This window comes from Sander vitreus, chromosome 14, assembly GCF_031162955.1.
Source record: "Sander vitreus isolate 19-12246 chromosome 14, sanVit1, whole genome shotgun sequence".
Classification (NCBI taxonomy): domain Eukaryota; kingdom Metazoa; phylum Chordata; class Actinopteri; order Perciformes; family Percidae; genus Sander; species Sander vitreus.
This window is the reverse complement of record NC_135868.1, coordinates 5,416,710-5,430,353: the sequence shown is the minus strand read 5'-3', so window position 1 is coordinate 5,430,353 and position 13,644 is coordinate 5,416,710. Positions and strand designations below refer to the sequence as shown.

General features: G+C 40.2%; 1 protein-coding gene across 6 annotated transcripts in view; it reads left to right on the top strand.

The window, feature by feature from the left end:
• Nucleotides 1–13,644, top strand: part of LOC144529471 (CCR4-NOT transcription complex subunit 3-like) — a 36,940-nt gene that overhangs the window by 3,877 nt on the left and 19,419 nt on the right. For 3 of the 6 annotated variants that reach the window (XM_078268585.1, XM_078268583.1, XM_078268584.1), the window contains exons 3-7: nucleotides 5,270–5,337; nucleotides 6,196–6,219; nucleotides 7,181–7,255; nucleotides 9,027–9,116; nucleotides 13,003–13,131. In XM_078268585.1, coding sequence (XP_078124711.1) covers nucleotides 5,270–5,337; nucleotides 6,196–6,219; nucleotides 7,181–7,255; nucleotides 9,027–9,116; nucleotides 13,003–13,131 — 386 coding nt within the window. Of the gene's footprint in view, nucleotides 1–5,269; nucleotides 5,338–6,195; nucleotides 6,220–7,180; nucleotides 7,256–7,539; nucleotides 7,601–9,026; nucleotides 9,117–13,002; nucleotides 13,132–13,644 lie in introns of those variants that run through there. The other 3 variants (XM_078268588.1, XM_078268586.1, XM_078268587.1) reach the window with 2 other exon arrangements.

Genomic DNA, 13,644 nt, shown 5'->3' with positions numbered 1-13,644 from the left:
GGAATACAGTATACTTGTGGGGTCCCGACAGCTTTGTGGGGCCAAAATGCTGGACCCAATGAGTTTAAAAGGCTGTTTGAGGGTTAAGACTTGGTTTTAGGGTTAGAATTGGGTTATGGTTAGCGTGAGGGTAAGGGTTAAGATTAGGCATTTAGTTGAGATGGTTAAGGTTAGGTAAAGGGGCTAGGGAATGCATTATGTCAGTGACGGGTCCCCACAAAGAGTGTGTGTGTGTGTGTGTGTGTGTGTGTGTGTGTGTGTGTGTGTGTGTGTGTGTGTGGGGCGCGCAAAGAAGCATTTCATGGTCGCTGTGTAATTCACAAAGTCCCTTGATAGCATCTTTGTGGATAAACTCCACCCATCTGTCACTTTAAGTAGGTTAAAAACAAATGTTTACAGCTAAACCGGACCACACCTGCTGCTGCTGGGTTATTGTGTGCTTTGTTAAGCGACCTGAAGAGGGGGAAAATGTTCTTTTAGTTTCACGCTTGGTTGTAAGAGCAGGGCTTGTAAACAAAAGTCACATGCACACAACAAGTAGCTTGTTTCCTGAGTCGTGTAAGCTGTCATCCTGCCAGGTTAGGGTTTATCAAAACAAACGTGCTTTTGGTTTCTGTAGCTTCATCTCAAACATGGTGAATTTACCTGAACCTGAGCTCATTTTACCTTCTCAAATGAGGACACATTGCCTTCTGGGATTGTTTTCAGCAGTTGGATTGGATAGATTATATTCAACCCCCCCAACAAAATCCGGGGTTTCCCCGTCATTATAAGGTTTAGGTGAAGCACCTGAGCTGAATTGATGTAACTAAAAGACTTTTCTAAGATCAAATGATTGTAGTTGGACTTCTTTCGCGAGTTTTGTCTTTAAGCTTTTCGAGTGTTTATTTATTTATTATCTGCTTTAGCTTTTCCAACGTTTTAAAAACGTTTTAGACACAGATATGGCGTTAACGGTCCAAAATGATGTGGAAAGAAAGACGCAAAACTACCACAAAGGGACACAAACCGACTACGAAGAGACACCAAATGACCACACAGACCCGAAACAACCCCAAAGAAAACAAAAATGACCAAAAAGAGAGACAACACGACTACAAAGAGACGCAAAAACCCATAAAAGGGGCAACAACCCACAAATACACAACATGTACTGGGAAATAGCATTTTTTTATTTTTATTATTTAAAAAAAACGTAACATTTTCTTGAGGAAGGATGCCTAAACCCCCCCGCAAAATACCTGCACCTAAGTCTTCCACAAAGCTAGGGAAAACACTGAAAATGCACCATAGTTAGTTTAGAAGCGGTCAGAATTGCATTTGCATTTTCAGTGTGCTAGAATATAGGGGGCCACATATGTTCTCACCTGCTAAATCCACTGAGCTACGGGGGGGGGGATGCTCCAATCAGTGCATCTTTTGAAGGACTAAGTCTATACCATTTTGTTTAATGTGTTTTAGCCTTTTTACTCTGCCCATTTTGCGCCTCGTGCTACTTTTGTCTATTGTGCCGAGCTTTAAACGGTTAAAAAATGTCCATCACAATATCCTAGATCCAAAAGTGACTTCATCCAATGTCCTGTGTGTTTTTTTTTTTTTTTTGTTTACATTATTTTTTGGGCTTTTCCGCCTTTTATTTGACAGGACAGCTAGATGAGAAAGGGGAGAGAGAGAGAGAGAGGGGGAAGACATGCAGGAAATCATCACAGGTCGGATTCTGACCCTGGACCTCTGCGTCGAGGCATAAACCTCCAAGTATATGTGCGCCTGCTCTACCCACTGAGCCAACCCGGCCACCATCCTGTTTTGTATGTCAGTCCGAAACCAAATAATATTCAGCTTACTATGATATAACGCCAAAGAAAGCAGCAAATGCTCACATTTGAGAACCTGGAACTATCGCTCTTTTTGCTATGTTTTGCTTCAAAATGACTCAAAAATAGTTCCCAATCAAATTTCTGTCGATCGACTTACCGATTAGTTGACTAATTGTTGTAGCTTTTTTTAATTTCAAGATAACTGTATGTAGCTCACAGAAAAGCAACCATGCACAACTCTGAAACTACACTTACATGTCATGTTTAGTAACGTGTGTGTGTGTGTGTGTGTGTGTGTGTGTGTGTGTGTGTGTGTGTGTGTGTGTGTGTGTGTGTGTGTGTGTGTGTGTGTGTGTGTGTGTGTGTGTGTGTGTGTGTGTGTGTGTGTGTGTGTGTGTGTGTGTGTGTGTCAGTTAAGCAGGTAGCTAGCCAGTAGCATTTTGGACCAACGTGACAACAAGATCCAAGCATAGGTTTTCTGGTAACCCTATTTTACGATGGTACATTTAGTTATATAATTGATACTGTACTGAGATAGCTATCGCTTCGATGTCTCGAGTGTGTTGGGACATCATTTTAGGATTGTAGCATTAATGTGATGAGTACCTCGATTGTCAGGTGAACAATTTACCACATGATGGTATGTCTCAGTATTTCAGTATCTAATGAGAATTTGATAAATGATATCTATATCTCCCTATCACTGCTAGTCAAAGGATTCTGTTTGTTTTCTTTCCCCGTTTTGGGTCTGTTAAATGTGGCACTTTGTGCACACAGGGTGACGTTGCGTCCGCGTGTGTTGGCAAACATTTGTGCAAAAGTCTGCTCATGATCCTGTTCACAGACTTTCACAGACACCAGAGCTCGGTTGAGGCTTCAGAAAGACTCACTTTTATTTTTTCTTGTGAGAACCGTCAGGATCCGAGTCCTCTGCTGCTCTTCTGTTCCTTTCTCGAGGCTTTTTATTCAAAAAGGGGACACTTTTCAAAATCTCGTTTGTGTCCCCTCTACTTTCAAATGAGTTTGATATTTTATTTATAAGTCTCGGTAATCGACCCCTATTTTAAGACATCCTTTTCTTAAACCTAGTTTAGTCCTAATCTTTCTGGAAGAATTTAATTTTAATAATTTAATTATTTTCTGGATTTTGTATTATTTTGGTCCCTAAATGTATGGAGAAATGCAGGAAATGGGATCCAAATCGAAACATGGATGTCCCGGCCTACAGATCGTATCCTACAGACTGAAGACATAAAGTCTTTGTTTGGGACGAATCCTCGCAAAAATCACACTATAATCGTTTTTAATTTTGAATATTGTTCAATGAAAATAATGATACAAAAATGATCATTCCCTCCCATATCATATCGCAATTGCAGTATAAGTTAAAAGAATCACAATTGGATATTTTCCTCATACCGTGCGGCCCTAAACCCGTCCAAAACCTCCGCTGTCCCACAGAGATGTTCCTTTACTTTGATGTTATTTCCAACCTGAAGTTTGTCACCGCAGGCTTTAAAAAAGACTTTCTTGACAGGATTGATGCGTCTCTGCCAGCATCACTCATCCTTTCATATGTGCTCTTGTGACTTCTCCAACATTTTAAAAAACAAAACGCGCATCTCCCCTCAAAACTCCTCACAAAGAAAAAGATCAACCACAAGCACCGACTAGACTATATAATGTATTATTACTGAGGTGGACTTTCATCTAAAAATAACACACCCCGCAGCAGAATCTTAACGTCAAGGCTGTTTAAGGCCAAACTAGAGTCTGTTCTCATAACTTAGTCTGTTCTCGACTACACCAGCGGCTGCAGCTCTCCTCCTCACTCCCCGCTCCTCCATCAGTTAACTATCAGAACAACATTCCCTATTAGAAGTATTTCACTTGTTCTTAGTAAGTTGGAAAGGGTTTTTCCCGTGTCTCGAAACAGGAACTCGGTCTTTTAGTTGCATATCGGAAAGAAATCTTGGTTACACTTCACTTGAAGGTATCTACATAAGAGTGACATGACACTGTCATGAACGTGTCAAACATTATAAACAAGTCATAAATGTTTATGAACGCTTCCATCATTAAGTGTTTGGTTTTTGTCATGACAAGTTATGGGTAGGGCTAAGGCTCATGTGTCATGACGGTGTCATGTCACTCTTATGCAGATACCTTCAAGTAAAGTGTTACCGAAATCTTTCATTTCGTCCTCCATGTCTCCTATAACGCTCCCAGTCGTCGCTGTCTCTATTGCCCACAACTCCCAGTTTCTACCAAACCCTCCTTCGATCTCCCCTTCTCATATGCTGATATGTCTTCCTTCTCTTTTCTCTTCTTTTTCTTCTGTACTGTTCATGAATTAGTTAAATAGTAATGATAATATAAATAATCGTAAGAGTTTTGCTGCCAATGATGCTTTGGGAAACGCTGATGGACATTTTTCACGGTTTTCTGACATTTCATAGACAAACAACTTATCGCTAAAGACAATAATCGGCAATGAAAATGATCTTGGTTCCTATCAACCTCCTAACATCCCATATGTGTTTTTATATCCATGTTACACACTTTAAATTAAAGAGAAAAAATTCCAGCCTTGATGTGGTCCAAGACGGAAATCATAAAAATAAAAAAAAGACACAAAAATTAGCTTTTACGTGTATACATTTAATAGCAAACATGTATAGTGTGTAATATGAAAAGCGTAAACATAGATCTGTCCTCCTCTGGTTTGACTTACACGAATCGCGACATTTTCTGAATCGTGCCCCCCTAGCATTTATATTAACAAGGATAGGATTAATAACAGAAACACCTCTCTGTACGACAACCTGCGTCCTCCAAAACGATCATACAGTTAAATCAACACCTCTCTGAAACCGTTTCAACACAAACTAAACACTACAAGCTTCATGAAGGATTTACTGCAGGACTGTAAGTAAGTAAAAATATATAATGCGCTTCTCACAGACATAAGTCACTAAGTGCTTTACAGGGACAAACGCAAGAAACACAATACAGAGTGAGAACACGATAACGCAATCAGTAATGCAAAGTAATATTGAATGTGCCGACCAGGTGTCAGCCTGTCTAAACAGGTTTGTTTTTACTCCATACCGTTGTATTAGAGCACATTATTTTTAGCTCGGTGTACCTAATAAACTGGCAGCTGGGTGTGCACAGGATATGTGTTGTGCGTTGCCTTTTAAGATATGCATGTTTAATGAGGATGTCAAATGTGTGTGTGTGTGTGTGTGTGAGTGTGTGTGAGAGATATAAGTAGCAGGGTTTTACTATGTTACCTGGATTACTTTTCTGGGTCAGATAATCAGTTAAATCTGCTTTTTAAAACCGGCCCCCGAGTGTGTTGATGTTTATATTCACTGTCACATGATCGGTTTCATTTCCCGGTTTTCTCTAATCCCTTCCCGTTGTTGTGCTCCTCTCTCCTCCTCCAGGGGAAATAGATCGATGTCTGAAAAAAGTAGCGGAAGGAGTCGAACAGTTTGAAGACATTTGGCAAAAGGTGAGGAAGGATCGTCATCGGGACTTGACTATCTGTTCATTGATCATTGCTTTGATTAATCATAGTAAAAAAAAAAATATAGTCCCATATCCACTGTTTCCCAGAGCCCTTTTTATGATTATACATATACATTTCACAGAGATGTCTAATAGGATAAAATGATGAAGTGATGACATTTTATATCCAAACGGTCAACTTCACTGTGACATCCTAATCTTCTGTAAGAACACTTTTGGAGCCATCATTAAACGCCATAACTCAGAAACGGAAGGGGAGATTAGAGAGGTTGACCACAATCTTACATTTGGTCGGATACTAAAATGGAGACACGTATCATTAAGAAAATACACTTAATACCTCTTTTTTTTTTTTATTGTGTCTAAGTCTTCACTACATATATTATGACTCTGAACAGACATGGATGTAAACTGCACTTGACTGGCTAGCGGAGGCAACTAACCGTAATGCGGTAATTCTAGTTTTTGTCTGATCCACAGTCCGAAATAATAATAAAAAAAAAAAAAAAGAATCAATTATTAATGGTTTTAAAACCGAGAAAAGCAGATCACATTAGAGAAACTGGACCCAGAAGTCTGTAAAAATGTCAGGAAAGTATTCCAAGGCGACGTCTTCAAATGTCTTTATTTTGTCCAAAACCTAAAGGTATTCAGTTAACAATTGGAGAAGACGTAAGGAGAACCAGCAAACGTCCACATTTTGAGAAGCTGGAACCAGCGAATCGTGGCGTCAAAAAAAAAAAAAACCCAATTTAAAACAATTATCACAATTGTTGTTGATTAATTGTCTGCCAATCGTCTTAATTGTTCCAGCCCTAATTGTTATTATTTGTGTTATCAGAATCAGAAAAGGATTTATTGCCAAGTAAGTAACACTTACATGGAATTTGCCTTGGTGGATGGTGCATACATAAACATACTGAAAGGAATTAAACAATAAATGTAAAATAAATGCTAACATACATATTCTATACACTGTGATTGGGGAATAAACGCTGACACAACTCTGGTCAAATGTAGTGTGTGGATGGAACATTTATTTAGAGGAGTGAAGGACGTCGACGAGAAGGAAACGTTTTTCAGTCCGTTTTGTTATTGCTGCATTAGTTTCATTTATTTCCTTATCTGCCTCTGAGCTTAACTTCTCTGACTGTGCAGGCATATTCTACCATCACCACAACAGACCGTACAGTACTCCTGATACTGATAATAAACTGAGCTGTTATTAAAACAGTGCTTGGCCCTGAGCTAACAGCAGCGCAGAGGCCCAGAGTGTACATCTGTTCTGCTAATAAAGAGGCAGAAAGTTGTCAGTGTTTTAGTTACCCGACATCCCAGTTGCCCCTCCTTCATTATATCCTGTACTGATTGTGCTGCTGTGGTTCTATTTGGCAGAGTTTTCCACTGATTACTACAAGTCCTATTTGACTCTTAAGAGACTAGTTTTTTAACCCACAAATGTTCATGTTTCATTTGTATTACATTTATTGTTTTGAAAGTGTATTTTTATTATCCATTTTTTCTCTCATGTTTTATCTTTGTTCCTTAATTGAATTGTGTTTCCTGTGCTGCTGCAACAAACCCTAATTTCCCCACAGAGATCAATGGAATTGTCCTGAAATGAATTGATTAAAGCACAAAGCTAAAAACAAATGACAGAATTTTAATCTAACCAAGTATGAGCTAATACGTATTCGACAGGCTGGTGCAACTTGTTAACACAGACTGCATTATCATTAGTCACAGCATGAATGAATGAAACATGCGCCGTTTTGTCTTAGGACCAGAACTTGTTTGACCCTCCTTTGCTTTTTTCCCCTCCAAAGCTTCACAATGCAGCCAACGCCAACCAGAAAGAGAAATATGAAGCGGACCTCAAGAAAGAGATTAAAAAGCTACAGGTAAATACAGGATTAATAACAGAAACACCTCTCTGTACGACAACCTGCGTCCTCCAAAACGATCATACAGTTAAATCAACACCTCTCTGAAACCGTTTCAACACAAACTAAACACTACAAGCTTCATGAAGGATTTACTGCAGGACTGTAAGTAAAATATAATAAAATATATATTTATAATGCGCTTCTCACAGACATAAGTCACTAAGTGCTTTACAGGGACAAACGCAAGAAACACAATACAGAGTGAGAACACGATAACGCAATCAGTAATGCAAAGTAATATTGAGTTCTTGAGGTCCGAAATATGAAGCGGACCTCAAGAAAGAGATTAAAAAGCTACAGGTAAATACAGAGAGAGACGCATATGGGAAAGATCCCCTCCACTCAAAAATTAGTTTGTCTTATGTTTATGTCCCCTAGAAATGTCTGGCCTTGTCTATACTGACTTGTATTTGTGAAAAGTTTGACACTAGAAAGGTGTCTTCACATTCCCCTCCTCAAGGGGGAGATCTCTGTGCACTTCCCTAAAATCTGAGATTCAAATGTACCCCGGGCACGCTTGATTCGGTACGCAACAGATTGGAAAGCCAATCCGTGTCCAATACGCAAAAGCGACACAAGCTGCGGCACGCCCTGTCTGAACAGCCCCATTGGTTAACATGGGCGCAGAAAGGAGGCGGGCGGCACAGAAAGGAGGCGGGCGGCACAGAAAGGAGGCGGGCGCCGCTTCCGCGTCCGGTTTTGAATGCGGCTTCAGGCTCAAACAAATATGGCTGAATCTCTGTTTCTAGCCACCTCGATGCACGCTGCTCTTTCACTGGTCAACCTAGCGCAAGCAGCGTTGGTGGGCGGGGCGCAAGGCCACAACCCACATTTCTCACTGAAGGAGAAAGTGTAGATGTGCTGTTGAACTTTTTGTGTGTGAAGATGTGCTTCCAGCCCCCTTCTTTTTTTACTTTTTACGTAGGAAAACCACGTTATATTGTTATTATAGTATTATTACATAATTCATATGCTTGGGGGAGTACTAAAAGTCAATAATCAAAATCGATGCCGATTCATTGCCTGTGGATGGACTAATCGATAAATAAATGAATTGTTTTCAGCTGTAGATTGCGTTTGCACCAAGCTGAGATCCGACCACCTCCCGTCTGCAGTGCGCTCTGTGTGAATTTACAGCTGGATTAACGTGTTTCTTTTCCCGTCAGATATCCACATACAGAGTACGTGTTAACACCAGGTGGATAAAGGGTCTAATTTCTAGCCAATTAGCAAGCGAGACAGAAACAGAAATGAGAGGATGAGGTCTGTTGTGTTTCTAGTTTGGGCCCTGAAATTGGATGAAAGGGCATTGATTGTTTGCTAATCTGATATATTGTTTACCCTGGCCACACATAGAGAGGTGTGTGTGTATTGTATTGTGTGTCTGTATTGTGTATTGTGTGTGTATTGTGTGTGTGTGTGCATTGTGTGTGCGTGCATTGTGTGAGTATTAAATATCATCACAGTCAGCCAGAGTGTGTGTGTGTGTGTGTGTGTGTGTGCGCTTCATCTCGGTGTTTCCATGAAGACCAAACTCCAAGCCAAGCCTGTTTGCCGCATGTAGACACCAAGTTGACCATCCATGACTGTAGAGGACGAGTCTCTGCATGTATCCACTGATGGATCTGCATCCCTCTCCCTTTCTGTGTCTCTCAATCTCTCTCTCTCTCTCTCTCTCTCCCCCCGCTTTGTTTCTCTCCCTCTTCTTCTTCTTCTGATCCCCCAGCGTCTTCGAGACCAGATCAAGACGTGGGTGGCATCCAACGAGATCAAAGACAAAAGGCAGCTAGTAGAGAACCGCAAACTCATAGAAACGGTAAGTAGGACACATCATGTTCATTATAACACTCCCACCAGGACCCGTGTTCACGCTGGAGGATTGCGTTTGTTCCGAACTCTGGAAAGTCTTTAAAAAAAAAAAAAAAAGTCGAATAAATGTATTTGACAAATTCCAGGTCGTATAACTGACTGAAGTCTAAATTCTACATATCTCTGTCATTGACATATCAGGTTATAGATTAGCAGTGTACCAAAATGTATTGGCCAATATTTGACTTCCAGGATTGAATGTTTTTTTTTTTTTTTTTGTATATACACACTGATATCACTCAATACGCTGATTAATTGTATTGATGTTTTCTTTCATGTTCAGGAAACGTTTGTTTTTTTGTAGAAGATATTTTTGCAGAGTTGGGAAGTTCAGTTTTGATCTTGGAAACCGCGACATGTACAGTATGTTTGCAGTATAAAAGTTATTGATGTTTTTAACTGAATATCTGCAATTTTCACGTGTGTAATTGTTTTAGTTCTATCAAGGCCTCAGAGTTGACAGAGTAGCAACAGCCAGAACAGAAAAAAAAGTCCTTTTGAACAAAAGCTAAACATTTGTAATAGCTAAATACACGAATAACAATGCAAGTCAGTGGATATTGTTAGTTATTAACTTTGATGGCCATAATGTGTAAAATGATCTCTGAATTCACTAGATGGCATTAAAAACACCACAAGACAATTAATGACGACATACACTGCACTTTTTAAAAGATGCAGACACGGTTTAAGAAATTTGTTCAAAGTTGTTTTTTTATTTTTTATTTCCTGGTCTGTAGTCGTCGCTCGTTTTCTTCGTTTGTTCGGCCACGGTAACCGTTTCCTCGCGGAGACCGGAAAAAAGCGGAGCGGAGACCGGAAAAAAGCAGTACCGTGCGTCACACACAAGTCAGTTGAAGAGCAAGGCTGCGTTCAAAGGCCCCGACAAAACATAGCAACACATTTTTTTTTTTTTTAACTGAAACGGGGGGGTGTTGAACATCCTGTTGTGTGCGCAAGCGCTCTTTTTATTACCCGAGTTTACAGACACGTCTCTCTGCTGATTGGGTATCACCTGTGACACAGCCAATAAATGAGAGACACACCCAGCAAACGGGAATAGCTGTTGCACACCGTTCCGAGGAAACCTGTCGTTAACCAGGAAACCGTAGCAACACGATGCACACCGTTTTGAGATTAAACGTGCCCCAGGTCTGTCTGTGTTAGCTCCGCCTCCTCTCTCTGGTGGACCAACCACTGCTGGCTGATGGAAAACACATCACTAACTGCGCTGCTTGTGATTTATTTTTATTTTATTTTTCCCCTCCCCCGGTAATGTATGCCATCCGATTTATATCATATACAAACATGCTCCCACGAGCAAATGCTATAATTTCACACTCGCAGATATTACTCTTCGCGCACCAACCCAACAAGAGTTGAGAGTGTACAGGCAGCTGCGGGGCGTCAAAAACAAAACATAGGGAGATGGAAAGAATGTATGGGCTGAGCGTGTTTTATCGCGCTCGCGAGATATGAAATAATCCTGAGGCCATAGTAATGTCCTCCACAGACACCCAGTTCATAATACTACAAATGCAAGGGCTATCATCAGTGGGCCATAGGCTCAATCTCCATTGTGTTACCTCATTCGACAATAGATAACGACTTAAAGCTATAGTGCGTAGTTTCTGTCGCCCTCATGAGGAATTCTAAGTAATGACGAGAAAACTGTCGACGTATCCACATGATATTAGCCTTACGTGACCGTACACGCGCCCCCTTCACGCAGTTGCTAGTAGCCAAGGAGGACACGGAGGATTAAAAAAAACATGATGGACTCTTCAGAAGAGGTCATTATCTTCTCTCGAGTTTCTGTGCGGGAAAGTCACCGGACGACACAATCTTCTGAACTCAGTCATACTGAGAAACACAGAGAGAGTTGTGTGGAGCTGATGGTCTTAATTAGCTTTGTAGCAACTCATTTGGCGACGGCTTGAATGTAACGGACGTTCAATAATATCAAAAAGTTACTCACTAAAGCTATAACAGATATTTATTTAAATGAAAATTCTTAAAATGAAGAGAATACAGGCCGCTGTAAAATCTGTAATTTTGTTGTTTCACGGAGAAATTAAACTTTCATTTAATCAGTCATTTTGTTAATCAGTGGAGCGATTTTTCAGCTAAAATATATTAAAACATCCATAGAAACCTGTCAAACCACTCCTACAGCATAATCTAGTTACCAGAATGCTCCAAATAGTCCACCGTATGTTTATGTGCGCAGCTTCCAAGTCACGCTATTGTCCTCCTCGTAGCTCAGACGAAAGCTGTGGAAGCTTCATCAACAACTCCAACTCGAATACAATGAATCTTTCATATTGTGTGTTTTAAAATGGGATAAACTCAGAGGGATTACACTGTAAAAGCTCCAACACATCAGGCATCATCAAATGAAGTCTATGCTTGGAATCCCTGGGGGGTTTGTATCCAGACCTTTTTTTTTTGTAGCAATAATGTCGCCAAAGTAGTTTCTCAGATTACCCCTTTTAAATGAAGAGCTATTATGCTCATTATGGCGTTCTTCACAGGGAGCTGGTGAACACGGGAGCTGGTCGGGTATCTTAACACCTGTTCTGTAGCGCAGCTTGGCCGCCCGTCGGGCCGCAGAGCCACAGGAGCCTTTTGATTAAAGGGTTATTGAGATGGACTGAATGTGAGCCACCTGCCCGCACAATGAGAGACCAGAGCGACTCGCCAGCTCCCTCTGGTCTTGATTGAGTTTTTTTCCATCCCAAAGCTGCTCTCCAAGAATACCTGTGGTTCAGTTAGTCGACCTGAAATTATACTTCCTGCAGGGAATGTTAAACTTCAATATTCCGCACATTGATAGCTGTGTTGTAATTCTGATTGAACGTTACGCTCTTAATCACATTCAGTCTCCTTTTTAAACAGCTGTGTGGACACCATTTGTCCATCAGTTATCTTGAAACTGGAAGGGTCGGAAAGGAGTAAGGACAAAAGATCCCGAGGAGACATCCCCCCCCAAGTCTGTTGCATACATGACATGCATAAGAAGTTTAAAGTGCAGCATTTCTGGGTTTGATAGAAACATTTAGTCTTGACCAGGAAAACCAAAACAGGAATATCCCAATCTACTGGGTGTGTACACTGAGATACAGATACGGTGTATATACAATTAGAACAACATTTATGAGCCTCGCCCTCAGGGTCTTAAAGGCCTCGGAAGTGTCCAAATCACTGCTGTGGTTTTTCCACAGGAGAGAAGAGGCTGTAACTGCCTTCAGTAACAGACAGTTATCTGGTCTTGTCCTATTTCTGGTCTGCTGAGTGGGCTTGAATGGCTTCTCTAGTGCCCGACTTCCATTTATTATTGCTGAGTTCTCCTACTTTACAGCTCCCTCATTGTTAAGATTGTTTAAGAACAGACAAAAGAGAAACATCCGTCCTTTATCTTTCTGAAGGTATTTAAAATTAAATTCAATGTGAATCAGATGATCTGCTGCTAATTTAAGTTTTTTTTCCTACTCGTAGAATATAAAAGATTGTTGTTGTTATCCACGTGTATCAAGAAGTACAGCTCCTACATTGTTAAATATTTAAGAACAGACAAAAGGAAAAAAAAATGTTCTTCCTTTTATTTTTTTTTAGCCTTTAAAGGTATTTGTAAATTCAATTGAAAGTTGATTTCTTTCGTATTCGTCTGAATCTTTGTACTATCAGAAGATCTGCTGCGATTTGAAGGTTTTTTTTCTACTCGTAGAAAATAAGAGTTTTTATTATAATGTGATCTAGGTGTATCAACGAGTACAGCTGGTTTTTATATGAGATTTGTCTGTGTTTTTGTGTACGTATATGCCTGCCTGCAGCAAATGGAGCGGTTCAAAATAGTGGAGAGAGAAACCAAGACGAAGGCGTACTCAAAAGAAGGTTTGGGTCTGGCCCAAAAGGTGGACCCGGCCCAGAAAGAGAAGGAGGAGGTCGGCACGTGGTTAACGGTGAGTAGTATCCTCTCGGAATTACCTAAAAGCGAGTAAACTTGGAATAACTTTATTATAAATAGTCTGAGATCAGATGTGACTTCACTCGTAACGGAGTTTGGTGCTGAGAAACCAAATCTGGCAGTGATCGTGGAACCAAAACCAAAATGAAGACAAAACATTGTCTCAACTTTCACAAAAACAAAGACTAAAAAAACCTCATTAACCAGCAGCCACTTACACTAATACATCACAGCTGTGTGTTGTCTCCACAAAGTGTATACTTAATATTAAGACCATGGTGATATGTTGAGAGAAAACATTGTGATGGGAGAGTCAGGACTTAATTACTTTTTTGTTTTAAAGCATAAATGTGTCTTTTTTTCTGTTTTCCCCTTTATGTTTTATAGACTAAAAATTGAATCAATTTACCCCAAAAAAAAAAAAAAAACGGCAGAAAAATAATGACAATGCAAATAATTGTTGGTTGCATTTCTGCTTATTTGATTACATTTGGCTTTTGTAGTCTTA